Genomic DNA, 22,147 nt, shown 5'->3' with positions numbered 1-22,147 from the left:
AAGGCCAGGCCAGAATACACAGGAATTCTGAAGTGTCACTCACCAATGCTTTAACTTGCCATTGCAGGACAGTGATAGAAACCAAGATTAAGGAGTATCAGTTTCTTGCTTACTTTACTAGAGTGATGCCACAGTTATCACTAACCTCTAGTAAGGTACTGGGGTTGGCAGATTTGGCAGGTATGGTCCACTGGGCCACGTGCAGCCAGACGGAAGCTCTAGACTAGTGGTTCTTAGACTTGGGTGGCAATCAGGTCACCAAAGGAGGACTTCTTAAGGCGTAGACTGCTGTGTGTAGTTACAGAGAAGCTCTAGTATTTCCCTTGGTGGTTCTCAAACTTCAATGTGTGTGAGTCACCTGGAGATTTTTCTTTTTTGAGACAGGGTCTCACTCTGTTGCCCAAGCTGGAATGCACCTGGAGATTTTCCTTAAAATGTCTGTTTTCAAACTCTATTCCAGAGATTCTGATTCGGTTAGTATAGGGTATGGCCCAGGAACTGGTATGGATTTTTGTTTTTTTGTAATTTTTTAAATACAGGCTTTCCAGCTGGTCGTGGTAGCTCACGCCTGTAATCCCAGCACTTTGGGAGACAGAGGTGGGCAGATCACTTGAGGTCAGGAGTTCGAGACCAGCCTGGCCAATATGGTGAAACCAGGTCTCTACTAAAAATACAAAAATTAGCCAGCCGTAGTGGTGCATGCCTATGGTCCCAGCTATTCGGGAGGCTGAGGTAGGAGAATCGCTTGAACCCAGGAAGCTGAGATAGCAGTGAACCGAGAATGTGCCATTGTACTCCAGCCTGGGTGTCACAGTGAGGCTCCATCTCAAAAAAACAGAACAAAACAAACACATCCCCCGCCCCCGCAACCCAACACACACAAAACAAACCTTCTTTGTGATTTTGTCCCAGATTGACGCACAATGACATTTTGGGAAACACTGCTGTACAGTGGGTCACCTGGGCTATAGTGGCACCCTCATCTGTGGTGTGGTCAAGTTATTACTGCTTTTCCCAATGGGGAATGTGAAGAGCTTTTACCTTGGTACATAAGGAGGCTTTCTGGCTGAAGTGCAGCAAATCTTTCCTATCACGTCGTTAGAACCCCATACAGAACATGTTCCATGACCAAAAATTACTGAATACTTCAGTGACAAGACTGATTGAACAATCTGCAAATAGGGTATTTGGAAAAATCTAACAAGTAGACCTGGGATATTTCTCCTCTTCATCCTAATCTTCCATCCTGAAGTTCCATTTGGGAGGAACCCAATGATAATGAGTAGGAGACCAGGTAAATCCACTACAGCACATCCATACAACAGAAGAATGGGCAGCTCTTCATGATATTCTGCTAGGTGAAAACGGAAAGATAAGGAACAATGGCTATAATATATTATACTAGCTTTTGTCTACTAAAGCAGAAGAACATAAGAATCTATTCTGATTTTCTCTTCAAACATATGAACAAAGTAATACAAGAGCAACTAACAACAATGGATAATGTTTTGGGGAGGGTGGGAACTAAGCAGATGTGTGGCTGATAGGATAGAGAATTTGTAATGTGTATCTTTTAACATTTACTTATATGCTGAACAATGTGAATATATTACATATTGCTAAAAACACCACACCCTCTAATTCCCAAATTTCTACTCACCAGTATCAGGAACTATCAATCTACCATTTTAGGCACATGGCAAGAAGAATCTAATTACATCCTCTACCCGCACCAATAAACACAAAGACTTCTGAGAATTTCTTTATGTGAGCAATTTTTAAAAATACAAAAGTCAAGAGAAAATCCCCAGAAAATATTTTCAATTAATGTTTCTGGTTTATAAAAGGTAAGTGAGATTCAGTTACACAGAGAACATATAATGTTTGGATTGTAAAACCCTCCTGTGAGATGATACATTGACCCACAACTTACGAAAATAGCTTGAGATACAAAAATACAGTTGTGATCCAGCAAATGGCACCAAAGTAGAACAATTTTATTATTTAACATAATACCAATGTATATACATTATCCTCCCAGATAAGAAACAATTTGATTCCAAAGTTTAAAATGTAGTTTCCATAATGAACCCCTGCAAATTTGAAGAAAAAGAAAGAAAGCCCTGCAAATTACACAAATTTAATTTTGATCCATGAATAAAATAGGCAACCTGTACCAATCACCTTTCTCATACAAAAATGTATATTATAAATAAAACTTTCAAAAAAGATATTGGATGTTTTATTGCACATCATACAGAATGGTTACTGCTATCTGAATGGCTTTTAGCCCTTTACTTTGTTAGGTGTTTAAAATATCTCCTCAAATTTGGATGAAAACAATATTCTGGAGATATTATCAGATCGAGGATCATATATGATATTTACCAGAAACAGGAACATATAATCTTATTGGACTGCTTCTGTCACTTTTTCTAAAATAAGAATGACTTCTTTTCTACTGTTAAAAGTAATTACTGGAGGTTTAAACAAATTAAAAGTCCTGTTCAAATGTCAGTTTTCTTTTTTTCAAGCAGAAACCACATGTAGAGGGATTTAACCCGGTCATTCATTTCTGTGCCCTCGTAGGACCAGCCTTTCTTGAAGCATATATGTTAAAGATCATACTACAGGGTTCCTAATAACGCTGTCCATCATTAACAATTATTGTTTTGGTCTCGACCTTTCCAAACCTTCTTAGATGCCATTAAACCAGCACAAACCAGCCAGAATGCAATGGCCTCAAAAACAAAAAGGTTCCTAATAAGTTTTCTTACCGTCTAGCACAGTGCCTAGCATAGAGTAGGCATGGAATAAATATTTGATGAATGAATGCAGTATCTTTTAAGACCATTTCTTATATGAATTAATGATTTGTGAGTAATATGCTGATTTAGGGTACACAGATCTAACATGACTAAACGAAAAACACATCAGACATGAAAATAGACACTGTTAGTTTCTACCATCCTGCTCCAGGACAGAACATGTATCTGAAAGGTTAAAACTATTCCAATAATAAAAATTGATTAGTCAAATATTTTTATTTTGCCAAAGAACTCTAAAAGCCTTTGGTGATTCCCAAACATACAATGAACCCCAAAAAACACAAAACCAAATTGCACTATTACAAACAAGTCCATGAAAGTAGAAAGGAGGCGCCAGTTAAGGGACAGCAACTTCAAGGAGACGGTTGTTTTTTCGTTTACATGTTGGGACACTCCCATTTTTCTGGTTTCCCTGAATAAACTTCACACATACTTTGTCCTGTCTGAACTGTACCAGGAACCTAGAAGACAAGAATAAAACCAATTAAAATATACACAAAACAGCTCATGGTAACAGTAACACTTGCTTTTATATTTTAAATGCTGATCTTGACAAGTACAGGCTGTACATCCCTAACCCAATCTGAAAATCCGAAATGCTCCGAACTCTGAAATTTTTAAAGCACTGACATGATGCTCAAAGGAAATGCTTGCTGAACATTTCAGATTTTACATTTTCAGATTAAGATTGAAACATTAAGAATAATGCAAATACAGTCATGTGCTACCTAACAACGCTTCAGTGAACAATGAACCACATATATGATTGTGGTCTCATAAGAGCAAAAAAATTCCTATGGCTTACTGACATCATAGCTCTCCTAATGTAGGGCAATGGAATACTTACGCTTGCGGTAAAATACCTAATTTCACTGTCAGTCATATACGATGGGGTTCCCATAAGATTACGATGGTGGTGGTCTATACAGTGGTAACATTTTTTTGTCTTTTATACCATATTTTTACTGTACTTTTTCTATGTTTAGACAGACAAATATTTACCAATATGTTACAATTGTCTACAGTATTCAGTACAGTAACAGGCTATGAGCAGTTGGCTATATTATAATATACAGCCTAGGTGTGCAGTAGGCTCTACAGTCTACTTTTGTGTAAGTACACTCTCTGACATTTGCACAACAAAATCACCTAGTGACACATTTCTTAGTATGTATCCTGTGTTAAATGACACATGACTGTATTCCAAAACCAGAAACTGGAAATACTTCTTGTCCCAAGCATTTCGAATAAGGCAGACTCAACCTGTATCACTTCTTCCCATTAGCACTTCTTATATAGAATTGTGTTAATGCAATTTACCTCCAGTAGTCCTCATTCAGCCCGAAGAAATCTAAAGTTCATTAACTCATCCTATTCTAGTGAGGAAGAAAGGCTAAGAATTATCTCTGTGTTTCAAATGTAAAGACAAACAGGTTCTTTCATTTTTCCATGGCAAAAATATGGGAGGGGGCTATTAAACTATCAACAAATTAAGAAAAATGAAATAAAGAATTTCACAAAAGGAAGGGGTCTGGCAACCCTCTAGTCTACAGCTTCTAAACACTGGTTACTCATCTATGTCCTACACCATTTTTGTCAGATCTGCATAGTATGCCAGTAGTTATTGCTAGCTTAAATGTATTTCAAAATAATAGTGACCTACAGATAAAATCAGGTGTTTGATCTACCACATATCTCTTTAACATCCATTAAAATATTTATATAAAAATTATAAACATTTGGGGTGGGGGACACACACAGAAATTATAAACATTAAAAAAAATCCATTAGTGTATTTTCCCTTTAGTATATGATGTGGACCACTGTGGAGAGAAGAGATGACTTTAGGTGTACAAGTGAGCATCTACAGTGTTCTTCACACCTTCCCTGTGCTGGGGCTGTGAGGGACCCCCAGCTGTGAATGATGAGATCCTGCCTGAGGACAGCGTCACTGGGGGACATAAGAGCTGCATCGCTGGGCCAGAAACCAGGTCTTCCCATTTCAAAACCAGTGATCTCTTCTCTTTACCATCATAATTAGCATAGCAATATGACATTTCCCATATTTTCAAGGATGGTTTTCTCAGTCAATGGCACATTATTAAAGTGAGTTCACCCAACAACCACTGACCATTTACTGACATTCCCCAGTGATGTGAGGATCCATAACTCTGCTCTGTTATACAAGTTTCAGAGTCAAGGTCTAAAGAGGCCACATTTTGCAAATATTATCTGCTAGAGTGAAACGTGGCACATGTGCTTCTAATTCATCAGTTGTTTTGTAAGGATAGTGCTTCTGATCTTTTAAATGGGTTATTTCTTTTAACTTGAAAGCAACAAAGAAAAGGACAGTTATAGTTCCAGATTCAACTATTTGAGATATGTCTCTGGCATATATACTTACACCTATGTGTCTCAAAAAAAATCTTTCAGGTTTATTGAAAATTTACATATTTTAAAAATCAAACACTTTTACATTTTTGTTTTCAAAGACAGCTGTGGCTGGGCACAGTGGCTCACACCTGTCTATAATTCAGCACTTTGGGAGGCCAAGGCAAGCAGGTAACTTGAGGCCAAGAGTTTGAGACCAGCCTGGCCAACATGGCAAAACCACGTCTCTACCAAAAATACAAAAATTAGCCAGGCATGGTGGCACATGCCTGTAACTCCAGCTACTCGGGAAGCTGAGGCAGGAGAATAGCTTGCAGCCAGGAGGTTGCCATGAGCCGGGATCACACCACTGCACTCCAACCTGGGTGACAGAGGGAGACTCTCTCTCAAATAAATTAAAAACACCACTGGTAAGTGTAATAAATGCATAGGAACTTCTTTCCCCAATAACCTTGGCATATATTAACTGTCTCCATGTTTATAATTGATGATCAAGATTCACACTAGAGGCCAGGCATGGTAGCTCATGCCTGTAATCCCAGCACTTTGGGAAGCCGAGGCAGACGGATCACCTGAGGTCAGGAGTTTGAGACCATACTGGCCAACATGGTGAAACCCCGTCTCTACTAAAAACAGAAAAATTAGCAGGGCTTGGTGGTGCACGCCTGTAACCTCAGCTATTCAGGGGACTGAGGCAGGAGAATCCCTTGAATCTGGGAGGTGGAGGTTGCACTGAGCCAAGATCTTGCCACTGTACTCCAGCCTAGGTGAAAGAGCAGGACTCCTTCTCAAAAAAAAAAAAAAAAATCACACTAGAAATAGCAATAGATACTATATATTGAGGATTTGCTACATGCCACACTATTCTTGGCCATTTACTATGTTATTAGATCAGGCTTTAAGACAATCCTAAGAGGTAAGCACCATTATTTATCTTTACTTCATAGAAAAGAGAAAATCATCCCCAACGAACAGTAACGTGGAATGTATTGTTTCATGGTATTCATACCAGTTAGAATTTCAAGGTAAAAAGAACATGGGTTAATTGTTTGAATTTCAACTATTCAGAAAACAAATTGTATAACTTAAATGATACATGTTTATGTGTGTATCTATTGCACGCATGTGTGTATTTACACATGTATATATACACACATATATTAAAAATGTTTAATGAAACATTCACTCTAGTTTTTACACTATTTGGGAACTTAATTTTAGAAATATAGTCATGTATCATCTAACAAAAGGGATACATTCTGAGAAATGCATCACTAGGTGATTTTGTCATTGTGCAAATATCATAGAGTGAGTGTAATTTATCCAAACCTAGATGGTACAGCGTGTTATCGGACTGAATACTGTAGGTAACTGCAACATGATGGTATCTGTATATCTAAACTTATGCAAACATAAAGGTACAGTAAGAATGTAGTATAAAAGATAAAAATAGAGCACTTGCCTAGAGCCCTTACCGTGAATGGGGCTTGCAGGCCTGGAAGTAGCTCTGCGTGAGTGAGTGAGTGAGTTAGGTTAGTGAATGTGAAGGTCTAGGACATTACTTTACATTTTAAGTATTTTTTTTCTGTCTTCAATAATAAACTAACCTTAGCTTACTGTAACTTTTTGCTTTATAGACTTTACAATTTTAAAAACATTTTGACTCTTTTGCTTTGTGTTTGAGACCGGGTCCCAGGCTGGAGTTCACTGGAGCAATCATGGCTCAGGGCAGCCTTGACCTTCCCGGGCTCAGATGACTCTCCCACCTCAGCTTCCTGAGAAGCTGGGACTATAGGTACATGCCACCATGCTGACTTTTTAAATTTTTTGTTGAGAAGGGGTTTCACCATCTTGCCCAGGCTGGTCTCAAACTCTTAAGCTCAAGCAATCCACCAGCCTTGGCCTCGCAAAGTGCTGAGATTACAGGCATGAGCCTCCAGGTCCAGCTGTTTTTGGCTCTTTTGTAATAACTCTTAGCTTAAAACACAACACTTTGTACAGCTGTACAAAAATATTTTCTTTCTTTATCTGTATTCTATAAACTTTTTCTATTTATAAAATTTCAGTTTTTTAATTCTTACTTTTAAAACTTTTTGTTAAAAACTAAGATAGAAACACACACATTAGCCTAGGTCTACACAGGGTCAGGATCATCAGTGTCCCTGTCTTCTATCTCCATGTCTTGTCCCACTGGAAGGTCTTCAGGGGTAATAATACACATGGAGCTAGCATCTCCTAAGATGACAATGCCCTCTGAAACACCCACTGAAGAACCTGCCCCAGACTGTTTTACAATTAACTTTTTAAATATGTAGGAATATACTCTAAAATGAAGATTCAATAGTATAGTATGAAAAAAACCAGTAACATCATTTATTATCATTTTCAAGTGTTACATACTATACATAATTGTATGTGCTTTTACTTTTATACAACTGGCAGTGAAGTAGGTTTGTTGACACCAGCAGCACCACAAACATGTGAGTAGTGCCTTGTGCTACAATATTACAACAGCTGTGACATCACTAGAGATAAGAATTTTTCAGACCCACCACCATCTTAGGGGACCACCATCGTCTGTGTGATCCATTGCTGACCAAAATGTCATTATGTAGTGTATGACTGTACAATCATCTTGTAGGTTAACCTTAAAATGCAATCTATGTACACACTGAACAGCTTGGAAGTTTAAGGACTAGAATTTTAAGGCAGTTGAATCTCTCAATGAATTCAATTCTCACTTCTATATGTGCAAGTTTAAATTCCACTAAAAAGGCTGGGCATGGTGGCTCACACTGTAATTTCAGCACTTTGGAAGGCCGAGGCAGGCGGATCACCTGAGGTCAGGAGTTTGAGGCCAGCCTGACCAACATGGAGAAACCCCATCTCTACAAAAAATACAAAATTAGCTGGGTGTGGTGGCGCATGCCTATAATCCCAGTTACTCGGGAGGTTGAGGCAGGAGAATCACTTGAACCCGGGAGGCGGAGGTTGTGGTGAGCCGAGATCACGTATATTGCACTCCAGCCTGGGCAAAAAGAGCGAAACTCCGTCTCAAAAAAAAAAAAAAAAAAAAAAAAAAAATCCCACTAAAAAGTAAACAGGACTTTGACTCTCTTTCCATAAACTGACATCCACTTATCTATGACTTCAGAATCTGGGTTAGTTAGAGTACTTCTACTTCTGAGAAAGATAAAACAAGGAAGGGTTTAGTCACTAAACTTCTGTGTTTTCAGCACTGGTTCTATAGAGCTGGTGAAGCCACTCAGGGCTAATGCATAAAGGAACAGGCACCCCTACCTATGACTTTGAAAATTTTTGTTTAAACTTAAAATGCTCCCTAAGGAGATTCATGATCTTTACCTACAAACTTCCTCTCCAGGCTTCCTGTGCCAGCTGGGGAAGGGACCCACAGCTGCTACACAGAGTCCTATGAACTGTTTTATCTATTTTTATGAGACCAATCAATAATTAGGCACTGGAGAAGGAAAGGCATTATAATGCTGTCCAACGTTTGTTTTCTTCATGTGGCCACACTGTAAATCTTCGCTCGGACAACTATGTTTACTGAATGCTTATGGCATCCAGAACATCACACAGTCTCTGTGACAGGGCAGGGCCCTTGCTGCCTAGAAGTGAACTGTCCCCCTTTACCGGATGGCACACTTCTGAACACAAGCGTTAGAGCTGCTCAAAGGGTTCTGTGGTTGATGATGTTTAGGAAATGCAGCATATGCTATCCCCCTAAAGCTCCTCAGGAGAATCACAAGATTTCAGGGGCTCTGAGAAGTAATATAGTGAAGAAAGATTTAAAATTTCCATCAGAGAATGATTTTTTTCACAGTACATTGTTATTAGTGTCCTTGTATGAGTAATGTTCCTAGAATCCCGATTTGGGAAATGCCTAAAAGTAGTAATCATTTGTGGTCTGGATGTTGGTGTGATTTCCTTTCCGTGTAAAGATGAGTTTATTCACGTAGTGGGACAACTATGAGACTGCTTCATCTGTATACTGAGGAGCTTCTGCTGTTTGGAATACGTACGATCTTCCCATGATGAGAGAGAATTAGCAACCCCACCAAAGCCCATTCTCCCAGGTTATGAAAAACTTCCAACTATTATAAAGGGATTTTAAAGCTCTAATAGGCCTTAACATGTTAAATCCTTAACTGAAACACAACCATTATCTTTTTTCCTAATATTCTTTGTTTTATGAGCAAGGTCTCATTAACAAGAAAAGTTATTTAGTCCAAATAGCAATTTCCAATAGAGTATATATGAAGCCCAACTTCCCACCCAAATCTAAACATTGTGAGTGTTCAATGAGAACTTAAGACCACAGCACTGCAAAATCCTAACACATCAAAGAGAGTCTGACTTATAAAGGGGCAGAAATTGGTGTAAATTTGTTTTAGAAAGACTTTTAGGGAGAGTTGAAACAGAATAGAATAGAAAGTTCTTTTTTCTTTTCTTTTTTTTTTTTTTGAGACAGAGTCTTGCTCTGTCGCCAGGCGCCAGGCTGGAGTGCAAGTGGCAATCTTGGCCACTGTAATCTCCGCCTCCCAGGTTCAAGCAATTCTCCTGCCTCAGCCTCCTGGGTAGCTGGGACTACAGGCGTGTGCCACCACACCCAGCTAATTTTTGTATTTTAAGTAGAGACGGGGTTTCACCATGTTGGCCAGGATGGTCTCGATCTCTTGACCTCCTGATCCACCTGCCTCGGCCTCCCAGAGTGCTGGGATTACAGGCGTGAGCCACGACACCCGGCCCTAGAAAGTTCTTAATTAGAAAATAATGTAGCTTCCTGAGCAATCTAGACATACAAAGAAGTATACAGCCAGGTAAACGATCTATTGAAAGGTAATCAATTATGTATAATCAGGATAGTAACTCAGATTTGTCCAAAAAACTTACATAGAAAGATTCAATAAATGGGGGGATGCCCCAACCTGTATGCAAATCACTAACTTCTATAATCAGAACCCTAATGGGAAATTGAAAAAGCAAATTTCAAATTTATACCAGTCTGAGATGTCACCACATCAAAGAGGCCTCCCTGACCTCTTATCAAAAATATTCTCTGATTCTTAACCCTTTTTTCCTTCATAAACATTTGTCATTAGCCAAAATCATATCAGCTATTTCATCATTTTGTTTGTATATACTGGTCTCTTCTACTAGGATGTCAGGTACATGAGGTCAGAAACTTGATCAGTGTCATTCGCTGCCCATTTATCATGTGGAACAACTACTAGACACATACCTGGTACTGAATAAGTAGTTGTATTAATGAATCAGATCAGAGAGTTGAGCTAAAAGACAAAAGCTGAAAGAGAAAAAGTATATTCAAATAATACATGAACGTACTCATCAGAAATCTCGATATTGAGCTTCTGTTTGGTTTGGCTGAGAGTCGTGCGATAGAGCTTGGTGGCCATTTCAATCAGGTGATCACTGCTGAAGAGAAAATCTCCTTTACTAGCTGCTTCTGAGCCCTGCAAGGACAAACCAAGAATCAGTCATAATTAAAGCTAGGAGGTCAATGTTTACAGGCTTGGCTAAAAATGTATTTACAATCTCTTTAAAACATCAGATCCTGGAATCCATTCTCCCAAGGCAAACATTAATGACAAAAGCAGTGTTTCTTCCAACTTGCTCAGAGCACTTTAGCAAGGTTAACTCACCCCCTCCTACCCAAAGTCTGTGGATGGAGCAGAAGAACCATCTGCACCACTTAGAGGTTGCTAGAAAAGCAGAATCTCAGGCCCTACCACAGCCCCCAACAAATATGAAACCATAACAACCTCTGGGTATGAGTTTACACATTCAGGTTTGAGGAGCATGGACCTAACCTGCAATTCATCTGAAGGACCCGATTTAAAAACTTGTCCGTGATTTGGTTAAAGCCCTAACGACAACACCTCCCGCAAATATCCTAGGGCAGTGGCTCTCAGCCGTAGCTGTGCAAGGGAATCATCTCAGTTTATTTAAAAAAACTATGATGCTTATGACCCCTTCTGAGATATTCTAATTTGATTACACAGGTGTATGCCCTGGGCACAAGCATTTTTAAATTTCCCAAGCTGTTTAAATGTGTCACTGAGGTTGAGAATCACCGTCCTAGTATTTGACATGCCACCTTTAAAAGAGACCCAAAATAGGGTAAACAGGCTAAGGGATGCTTTGGGGATTTTTCTAAGTTTAGGTTGGGCCAGAAAGTAACATTATCAGCTAGACACATGTCCCTACATATAAGTATTTGCTAGCTTTTGTTTATTTAGTGACTCTGTGTTATGTGACAGGCCCTGTCCCTCCAGTGTCTCATTTAATCCTTACAACAATGCAATGAAGTAGGCACTCTTACACTACCTACTTACACTACCTGCTTTTTCTCATCCCCATTTTAAAGATGAGAAAAAGTAGGTAGGCACACACAAGTTAAATGCCTTGGCCAAAAGCATCATAAAGGGAGTGAGACCAACTCCAGAACCTACACGTAACCACTGCATTCAAGCCAGGAGTTCTGGTTAAGCTAAAGGCACAGAACATTAAAAATTATTTAGGTTAAAATTAACTGTCAGTTATTTTATTTTAGTTGTATCCTTTAATATAAACCCTCAGATTAGAGATGAACATTAAGACATTTACTAAGTTGATACATAGAAAAAATAGGAGAAAACAAAATTTAAAACATCTTGATATTTCTATGTATTAGTTTCAAAAAGTGATGTACACTTGTCCATAAAAGTGATTAACTTTATTCAATTACTAAAAAACTGAGCCTGAGATCTGATGTAGGGGTGAATATCCAAAATTTGCAAATTAGCAAGGCAGACATATAAACTGCCATAATATTAGTCAGAGGCAGAAATTTTTAAATCAATGACTGAGAGATTAGGCACAGAAATCTTTGTTACATCATTAACTGAACCTTTACCTCTTTGAGGTGGACGGCGAAGAAGCCATCATTTTGTGAGCTCATTGATACCTTGGTCACATCCACCAAGGGAACCTCTGACTTGATTTGTCCAGATTTTTGGTCAGCAAGAAGGAGATTATTATTTGTTAAGAGGAAAATCCGAGATGTACTCTAAAATGAAATAAAAGATCATATAAACCAATGATCAAAAATACTCAAAAATGGTCCATGAGTTTAAGGCATTATTTGCAAAAATGCATGTATTATTCTAATATCCTTCAACGAACATACCTATGTAAACCAAGAACACAGTAAAGTACATCAATAATATGTTTTATTCATAAAAATTTCAGAGAACAAGCAAAATTCCACCTAAGCTTAAAGGTAAGGGGAAATAGCCCCCTTCACAGTTAACTCTACTGAGAACATGAAAGGTAAATTTTTACATTCAGAAAACAGGATGACTAATCCAACCAACAGCTACTTTTTATCAGTCTTCAGGGTTAGCATTTTTACCTTCCCATTAGCACGGTTAATTTTGTTCACGACTTCAGCAATGATGATCTTTTCTTCAATGGCATCTTTGAGTTTCTTATACTTGGGGTTCTTGTTGATTTCCAGGTAAGCCCCTTGGAATGGCTGCCCAACACTAAAGGAAAAAAAATTCCTGCACATTAGAAATAGCTTCAAATGAAAGTACCACCAAAAAATGGAAACAGGTCAGTTGATTCTAAGGAGTAGCTGAGAACTTCATAAAAAGTGTTTTCAATTTATTTTATATATTACACTTGTACCTGTCCTAAATATAAGTTAGAATGAAACCTTAAACTTATTTCAAATAGATTTTTGAGGTGATCATGGTGTTTGGTGGGCAGGATTTTGATAATAATCTTATTACATGGAACAATCAAGATAGAAATCACTCATAAGAACAGCTAAGACTCAAATACATGGCCTCGTGCGAAGGAAAAGGCAATTTCTTCTCATCTGTTTATATAAAGTTAACAGCTGCTCACAAAGGATTTACTAACGCCTTCAAACAATATGTGGAGTGAAAAAAGAGCTGAAATCGTTACCATCACCTGCTGTAAAGAAAAATTTCATTTCTCACAGAGAATAAGAAAATCAATAGGCCTTTTGGGAAAGAACATCCAGATCAATCGCTTTAGAAGAAAACTACAGAACACTTAATATTAACATGTAACTTTGGTTCTAAGTAGGCAATGCAGATGGTCCTTAACTTGGTAGAACTTAGGGTTTTTCAACTTTACAATGGTGCTCATACAACTATTCTTTTTTTCACTTTCAGTACAGTGGTCAATAAACCACATGAGATAGCCAACACTTCATTATAAAACAGGCTTTGTGTTAGATGATATTACCCAACTGTAGGCTAATGTAAGTGTGCTCAGCATGTTTAAGGTAGGCTAGGCTCAGTTGTGGCATTTAGTAGGTTAGTTGTATTAAATGCATTTTCAACTTATAATGAGTTATCTGTATGTAATTGCAATATAAGTTAAGCAGCATCTGTATCTGAATGGAGAATCAAGCCTCTTCTCCTACAATAGGCCTCTAAATGGACAGAAGTAAGCAAAGCAAACGTTCAGAATCAGAGCAATTTTTTTTCCCAAACTCATTTTTGTAAGAGGTTAACTGTGCAATTATCACTAAGATGTCAATTTCCCTGAAGACTTGTCCGGGGACTCTTTCAGGACAGCTTCATCAAATGCACCAAGGAAAAACTGCTGCTTCAAGGGATCTACAAGCTTCCTTTTGAGCTACAAAGTTCTGGCAATTTGCAAATACAACTTTAAATGCTTATGTTGTGGGTGGAGGATAAGGGAAGAAAAATCCACGTAGGTGGTCAGCGTTTCACAGCTCTCAGGAAATAAAAGGCCAACTCCCATAAAAGCTGCCACTTCCCAGGGTGGTGGGAAGCTAAATTATGCCACCTCTCTGGCTGCTGTGGGGTGAGTGTGCCACTATCCCTGAAAACTGATAAGACTACCCAAAAAGGACTTGGCTTGAAGTTAACTTTTTTGGTTCCTATTCAAATGTGTTTTAAATTATAAAAATGTTAACAGCGTTTTAAATTGTTTCCTCAAAGATGCATTTTCCAGCCTGCAGTTTCTGAAGAGTCATCCATAGAGAATGTTCATTAAGAAGGTTACTCTCTAATTTAGAAATGTATTTTTAAAAAGCTGAATAAAATTAGCTGCTGAAGCAAGCATCTAGACAAATTCTCCTGTCTCAATATGCTTTATATAACAGGCACTTTGGATAACTTTGGATTTAGACTCTGTGTTTGACTTAAGAGAGTATACGTCACCTCAAGTAGCCACATCAGCCAACCAAGGAAGTCGTACAATTTAAAATATTTAAACCCAGTGAGTCTGGCAATGTATGTTCATTTAATCCTTTAAAAGGAAGATATTTCAAATGCATCTAAAGTCTTAGAGGATATAAACACAACTTATATGATAAATGTGAATATACCCAGCATATAATACATTCTTTCTAGGCCATTCTTTGGGAGAAGCTTAAAGTTGTTATAGATTTGGCTTGAAATTGTACAATCTACTTTTTTATAAACACCAGATGAAAATGGGATAAGATTGCTGGGGGGAAATTATTGATGTGGGAGATGTCAGACTATTCGGATAAATAGTCTTTACCAAGGACTTCACTTGCTAAACTTGGAATTGGTGTTCCTTCTTCTTCTGAGTCCGTGGTATCTACAATAAAGGAACTGAACTTGCTGTACAGGCCACAGAAGTTGTATCCGTTGAGTTAGTAGCCCAAAGGGCACCATGGACCAGTGCTCAAGCTACACTCAAAAAGTACTACCCTGGCTCACGCTCTCATTTACCTTAGAAATCAGTTTCTGACCTTGCTCGTTGTGGCAGGAAGACTGGAATGGTGATTAAAGAACACTGACAACAGAAATGTGGCCAGTCTTTGAAAACTATGGAAAAGGAACAGGAATTTACAATGCAAGCTTATCTTACTTAACAGCCTATATGATTTTTATGTTAAATGACTTCTAATTATTTAGTAATGTGTTCGAGCTAATGCTAATGGAGTGAAACCAACAACTGTAACTTCATTTCATTAAATGGCACCACAGAAGCCATGGCACAAATATGTTTATATCAAGCTGATTATAAAATGATTCACACAATTAAAAATCACTCATCTAAGACTGAAATCAAACACTACTTGAAAAGGCATACAAATATATTTGAGAAATGTTTAAAATCCTGAATTTTATGGGTAAAGTGAAGCCATAATACCTAGATGGGTATAAAGCCTTCTTGTCTTTGAAGAGTTCACTGGCTTCTAGTTTTTCTTCATAAATAAGTTTCTGCTGGTCTGTAAACTGGTCTCTGTATTTTTTACACTGTGAGATATGAGAAGAAAGAAACAAAACATCATTTATATAAGTAAATCATTACTTATTCTTAAATATGCTAAGATAATTGAACAGCAACAAGAGCAAGGGAGAAAGTGCAAAAAACATACACTAAAAAGGCCAAAAACATTTTCCCTTGTGGCTTGTAAAAAGTCTGTCTTGGAAAATGTCAGAAAGACTATTATTAGTATTGCAGAACCTGGGATGCTTCTTCAAAACACACCAGGGCCTAGTGGGCATGAGCCCTGCAGGTAGTATTTCCTCCTACTCTGTCAGTCCTTGGATATCCTCTAGTCCTGAGGCTGTCACTCTTCCAGAGAGACAGTACAAATACTGTGCATCACAGTCTACTAAGCACATTTCCACACACACACACAGAAAATTGACACAAAAGCGTCACAAAACAATACTTGATCCTTTCTGTTACACTCTGCTATTTTCTATTCTATTGTCTTTCACTGAAAAACACTGTTAGTAATCTACTAAATTGATTTCATGATCCACGAATATGCTATGATCTACAGTTTGAAAACCACTGCTCCAAATCCCCCACTACCATTTTATAATAGAGATGAGGGACCTGAGATATCCCCTTTCACTCTGACTCTGAAGCTGCAATGAAAGGAGATGATGGCCAGGGGAGCAGCCGGTTTTTAAGATGAGCATCCTAGAAATTCAGTTACAGGTGGGGTCAAGTGCTACTGAAATAATGGCATGAAGAAATGTTAGCATTGCTGCTGACCCATTCAATGGAAAGGCTCCCTTTAGGAACAAACAGTCCTCATCTCCCACCTCCAAGCCAGTGGAGGCAAGGGTGAGATCTCAGAGCCAGGGGAGGGCAGAGATCATGCAGATCCATGGCATTGGGAGCTCCCCGTCATTATTTTTGAAAAGAGTTTCTTTTCTGGGTTAGACTCAAAAAAAGAGACAAGCAGTTAAGAGGCTCATGAATTTCACCAAATTTGCTGGAAAACAAAACTCAGAATCCAGTTCCTTATGCTGTATGGTACCACTCATCAAGCTAATCAGCGATAGTGTCACTCTATACATATATAATTCTGATAAAGAACAAGCCCACCCTGTTGCACAGGAAAGAGTTTCCTGGAGGATGTATCTACTAAGCATTCATTTACTAAACACATGCCCTTCCATCTAATGGTTTTATTACATCTGATAACTGCATATATTTAATATTTCACATATCAACTGACTAGATTATCAAAATAAGCTCAATGTCTATACAAGCACCCCATGTGCTCCAGCATGGAGCACATAGAAAATCTAAATTACGGCCAGGCGCAGTGGCTCATGCCTGTAATCCCAGCACTTTGGGAGGCCGAGGCGGGTGGATCACGAGGTCAAGAGATTGAGATCATCCTGGTCAACATGGTGAAACCCCGTTTCTACTAAAAATACAAAAATTAGCTGGGCATGGTGGCGCATGCCTGTAATCCCAGCTACTCAGGAGGCTGAGGCAGGAGAATTGCCTGAACCCAGGAGGCGGAGGTTGTGGTGAGCCGAGATTGCGCCATTGCACTCCAGCCTGGGTAACAAGAGAGAAACTGCATCTCAATAAAAAAAAAAAAAAGAAAATCTAAATTACATGCCATGTTCTTATATAAAATAAGAAAGCTAAAAATAAAAGGCAATATAAAACAGATTTCCAGCTTCCCTGTAATTTAGGTAGAGGATGTGTTACTATCATTAGGAATGGGGAAAAGCCTTTTTTCCAAAGTCCATCAAAGTGTGTGTGTTTACATGTATTATCTGATTATGTGTTCTGTACATCTGATAAACTCTTTAATTTGCAGTATTTAATTTGGTTGCCTGAAAATATTCAAATTTTATGATTTCTCTGTCCTTTAGTATTCCTTTAGACAAAGAGAGAAACAAATGAACAAAAACCTTTAGTATTCCTTTAGACAAAGAGAGAAACAAATGAACAAAAACCTGAACTACTTGAGAGCAGCTGGAACCTGGAATGGAAAGAAAATGCAGCCCTGTGCTTCCCATTCCAGCCCCAGCCGAGAGGCACTGACAGGGAATGCCTGAGCTGAAGCAGGGCTCTCATAGCAACTCAATACGGTGCATGGGGGAAAATCACCATAAAGTTTTCAAGTAATCCTCCTGGAGGCAAAGGAAGAATGTGTTACAGTTTTGATTTTATGTAAAACACTCAAAATAAATAAGAAAGTCCCTAAAAGTGTAACATGACACTTTTTTACCCTCCACAAGTGGAAAATCCTTTTTAGCTCCTTATGAGTAGAATCCAAGAATAAGTAAGGTCTTGAGGGCCAATTCTTGTCTATTGGAGATAAGGAAGGCATCTTATTTTTCATTTCCAAGAAGTATTTTTGCACCTGTGTTGGGTTTGACAGAAAATACTAGATGAGGAAAATATACCACAAAAAACACTGTTTTATATACATCATGATCAAATAAACCGATAGTGGAATTTATTTAACTTTGGAATTTATAAAATGTAACTCATCTGGGAAGTCTCTATTCCACTCTTTCATACTGGTTGGGGAAATATGACTTCCATCAAATGGTTAAGGGGAAAAAAGAATACTAATGCTAACACTCATATTAACACTAATACCAGCCTGCTCTATAAATATTGTCTAAAATGCAGCCACTAGTCAGTCACACAGGCTATTTATGTTTACATTTTATGTAATTAAAATTAAATTACATTTAAAAATCTAGTTCCTCAGTGACACTAGCTACACCTCACATGGTTAATAACCACATGAGGCTCGTGGCTGGCTACTCTACTGCACCTCAGAGTCATAGGGTGTTTTCATCACTGCTGGACAGAGTTGCTCTAGAGTATGTAATATGTGCCTCGTCCTGCACTTACCGTTACTTTATTTTAATCTTCACAACACTCTACGAGGCTAGTGCCACTATCATCCCCATTTTACAGATGAGAAAATAAGGTTCACAGAAGTTAGAATTTGCTCGTCAGAAGTCTCTAAGCGGCAGTGGAGGCTGTCCAGAGTTTGCAGTCTGCTCAGCACCACATACAGCTCTCTGAAAAATGGAGAACTCCAGAGTCCATGCTGGGAGAGCTGCACAGCCCGGCTCTCTGTCACCCCTCTCCCCACTAACTTCTTGCCGGCCTTACCCTGCCACAGCTCATCAGTTTCACAGAGTAAGGCCCTGGCTTTCTTGGATCCACTTTCCCCCAAAAGTTCTGTCAAATAAGGCAAACACTATATTGATTATATACGAGCCACTAACAACTCTTTCTGACACAATTTACCTGAATTTGGGGGAAGATGATTTTAAAAGGTTACTCTCAGTGTCACAGCTATGATTTAATCATTATTTTAAAAGTCACTTTTGTCATTTAGGAAAAGGTACATTTTATGGAGTTGGTGATATTAAGTGGGTAATTCCATAATGCTAATTAGCCACAGACATAAAGTGTCAACTTACAATTCTCTGAAGTGTAAACTCATAGATTTTCTTTCCAGCATTGGCTCTGAAGAATTTCCTGTATTCTCTACGTACCTTTAAAAAGAAGATGCAGGTTACAGTGGTTAATGTGTGGCTGGTGCAGGTCCATAATGATACACCTCTATTAAAAATGAAAAAGCGTGAAACAATCCAATTTGCAAGTGTCCTTTCTGGATTTAATAAAATAATCGAAGCACATTCACACAGTGGATCTTAAGTCAGAGAGAAAGAAATTGAGAGATGTAAAATGATAAACCAGAATGAACTGATGTTTTAAATCCTCTTAGTAGTTTTTGAAGAATCTGATGACTTGATAAGAAACACTTTACAGGCACAGCTGTAAGTAAACTCATCCGAATTAACATACATTTAAAAAATGTATAAAATAATGTTCCCTTCAGACTGTTTTGTAAAAGGCAAAAAGAAAAAAAAAATCTGAAGAATTGTATGTATCTGTTCCCAAAAGCCTTGCATAGAAGATAAGGCTTTAGTAAGTTCTACATACTGAGAACAGAATGTGGCTAAAAATAAGAACTTAAAAAGAACCTTTTAAACTACCATTATCTTCCATTTCACTGAATTAATTTTTGTCTACCATCTCTATTCCCACCAAACTTAATGCTCAGAGCACTTAAAACATCATGTTAGAGTTTTAGTTCACATATTTTTTTCTTGCTACATTGTCATATTTGCTTCATATACTAATGTTTAACAAATTACAGTAACTAGAGTGTTTACATAACAAATAAATGATATAAATTTTGAAACTGAGGAAAAAATATATTAACTATTATAACCATCCAGATATAAATGAGAGAATTAGACTTTAGCAAAATATTAGCCTATCTGAATAATCCAGACATTACTTATCTTTTTTCTTTTCTCTCTAGTTTTCTGGGTTTAACTGCACATGTTCAAAATATTTCTACATTAGGGGATGTAAGCTAGTAATCTACTAACCAAATTCAGTTTGTAGATAAATGTTTTATATGCATATTTTTAAGGGAAGAGCTTAATATAATAATTCAGACTGCAGATTTCTCTTAAAATTGTCTAAGATCTAGCAACAGTGAGGCCTATTCCTATATAATAAGGGCCATGGAGACCAAAGTAGCTGCTGTTGCCTTTAGATGAGACATGCATGCTCCAAATTACATGAGTCCCCTCTGCTTCTGATCCACCTCCCATCTGCTGCTTTCCTCATCTGTGTGACCAACCCGGTCCCTCTGAGCATTTGAGCACCAGACCCATTCTCTACAACTAGATTATTAAGGTTTAAAAACTGTAACATATATCATATAGGCAGTTTTCCTTTTACAGGCATACCTCATTTTAATGTACTTTGCAGACATTGCGTTGTTACAAATTGAAGGTTTGTGGCAACCCTGCATCAAACAAGCCCATGGCACCATTTTTCCAACAGCATGTGCTCATTCTGTGTCTCTGTGTTACATTTTGAGAATTCCTACAATATTTCAAACTTTTTCATTATTATTCTATCTGTCAGATGGCGAACTTAATAAGAAGTGTTGTGTATATGCTGACTGCTCCACCCACTAGCCATTCTCCCATCTCTCTCCCTCTCCTTAGGTCTCCCTTCTTCCCTAAGACACAGCAATATGGAAATTGGCTGAGTGCGGTGGCTCATGCCTATAATCCTAGCACTTTGGGAGCCGAGGTGGATCACCTGAGGCCAGGAATTCAAGACCAGCCTGGCCATCACGGTGAAACCCCATTAAAAAAAAAAAAAGAGAAATTAATTAATAACCCTGCAATGGCTTCTTAGTGTTCAAGTGAAAGGAGGGGTCACACACTTCTCCCTTTAAATCGGAAGCCAGACATGATTATGCTTAGTGAGGAAAGCATGTCAAAAGCTAGGCCCCTTGTGCCAAACAGTTAAGTTGTGAATACAAAGGAAAGTTCTTGAAGGAAATTAAAAGTGCTATTCCAGTGAACACACAAATGATAAGCAAGTGAAACAGCCTCATTGCTGATAAGGAGAAAGTTTTAGTGGTCTGGATAGAAGATCAAACCAGCCACAACATTCCAATAAGCCAAGGCCTAATCCAGAGCAAGGTCCTAACTCTCTTCTACTCTACGAGGGCTGAGAGAGGTGAGGAAGCTGCAGAAGAAGTTTAAAGCCAGGAGAGGTTGGTTCATGAGGGTTAAAGAAAGATGCAGCAAGTGCTGATGTAGAAGCTGCAGAAAGCTATCCAGAAGATCTAGCTAGGATCACTGATGAATGTGGCTCCACTCAACAGATTTCCAGTGTAGACAAAACGGCCTTCCATTGGAAGAAGATGCCATCTAGACTTTCCTAGCTAGAGAGGAGAAGCTAATGTCTGGCTTCAAACGACAGGCTGATTCTCTTGTTAAAGGATAATACAACTGCTAACTTTAAGTTGGAGCTAATGCTCATTTACCATTATAAAAATCCTACAGCTTAAGAATTATGCTAAATCTACTCTGTGTGCTCCATACATGGAACAACAAAGCCTGGATGATAGCACATCCGCTTACAGCATCGTTTACTGACTACCTTACGCCCCATATTGAGACCTACTGCTCAGAGAAGAGATAACTTTCTATTGGTGGACAATGACAAGGCACCTGGTCACCTAAGAACTCTGATGAGATATACAAGATTAATGTTTTCATGCCTGCTAACACCAACATCCATTCTGCGGCTCACGGATCAAGGAGTAATTTCCAATCTTATGATTTATGAAATACATTTTGTAAGCCTATACCTGCCATATATAGTGATTCCTCTGGTGGATCTGGGCAAAGTAAATTAAAAACCTTCCAGAAAGAGCCATCATTCTGGATGCCATTAGGAACATTTGTGATTCGTAGGAGGAGGTCACAACAGCCACATTAACATAAGTTTGGAAGAAGTTGATTACAACTCTCATGGATGACTTGGAGAGGACTCAAAACTTCAGTGGAGAAGGTAATTGCAGATGTGGCATATATGGTAAGAGAATTAGAATTAGAAGTGAAGCTTGAAGATGGGACTGAATTGCTGCCATCTCAAAATAAAATGTAAGTGAATGGGGAGTTGCTTCTTATGGCTGAGCAAAGAAAGTAGTTTCCTGAGATGGAATCTACTCCTGATGAAGATGCTGTTAA

The 22,147-nt window shown here is 38.3% G+C and overlaps 1 protein-coding gene across 12 annotated transcripts in view; it reads right to left on the bottom strand.

The window, feature by feature from the left end:
• Window positions 1-1,976: 1,976 nt before the first annotated feature.
• Window positions 1,977-22,147, bottom strand: part of MYO1B (myosin IB) — a 186,285-nt gene continuing 166,114 nt past the window's right edge. For all 12 annotated transcript variants that reach the window (XM_035305163.3, XM_035305162.3, XM_078328048.1 and 9 more), the window contains 7 exons: window positions 18,995-19,069; window positions 17,776-17,910; window positions 15,432-15,538; window positions 12,655-12,787; window positions 12,157-12,309; window positions 10,587-10,714; window positions 1,977-3,289 (listed from right to left, as the gene is read on the bottom strand). In XM_035305163.3, the coding sequence (XP_035161054.1) occupies window positions 3,166-3,289; window positions 10,587-10,714; window positions 12,157-12,309; window positions 12,655-12,787; window positions 15,432-15,538; window positions 17,776-17,910; window positions 18,995-19,069 (855 nt within the window). In that variant the 3' untranslated portion in view covers window positions 1,977-3,165. The remainder of the gene's footprint in view (window positions 3,290-10,586; window positions 10,715-12,156; window positions 12,310-12,654; window positions 12,788-15,431; window positions 15,539-17,775; window positions 17,911-18,994; window positions 19,070-22,147) is intronic.

Source organism: Callithrix jacchus, chromosome 6 (assembly GCF_049354715.1).
Source record: "Callithrix jacchus isolate 240 chromosome 6, calJac240_pri, whole genome shotgun sequence".
NCBI lineage: Eukaryota > Metazoa > Chordata > Mammalia > Primates > Cebidae > Callithrix > Callithrix jacchus.
This window is presented reverse-complemented; position numbering and strand designations above follow the sequence as displayed.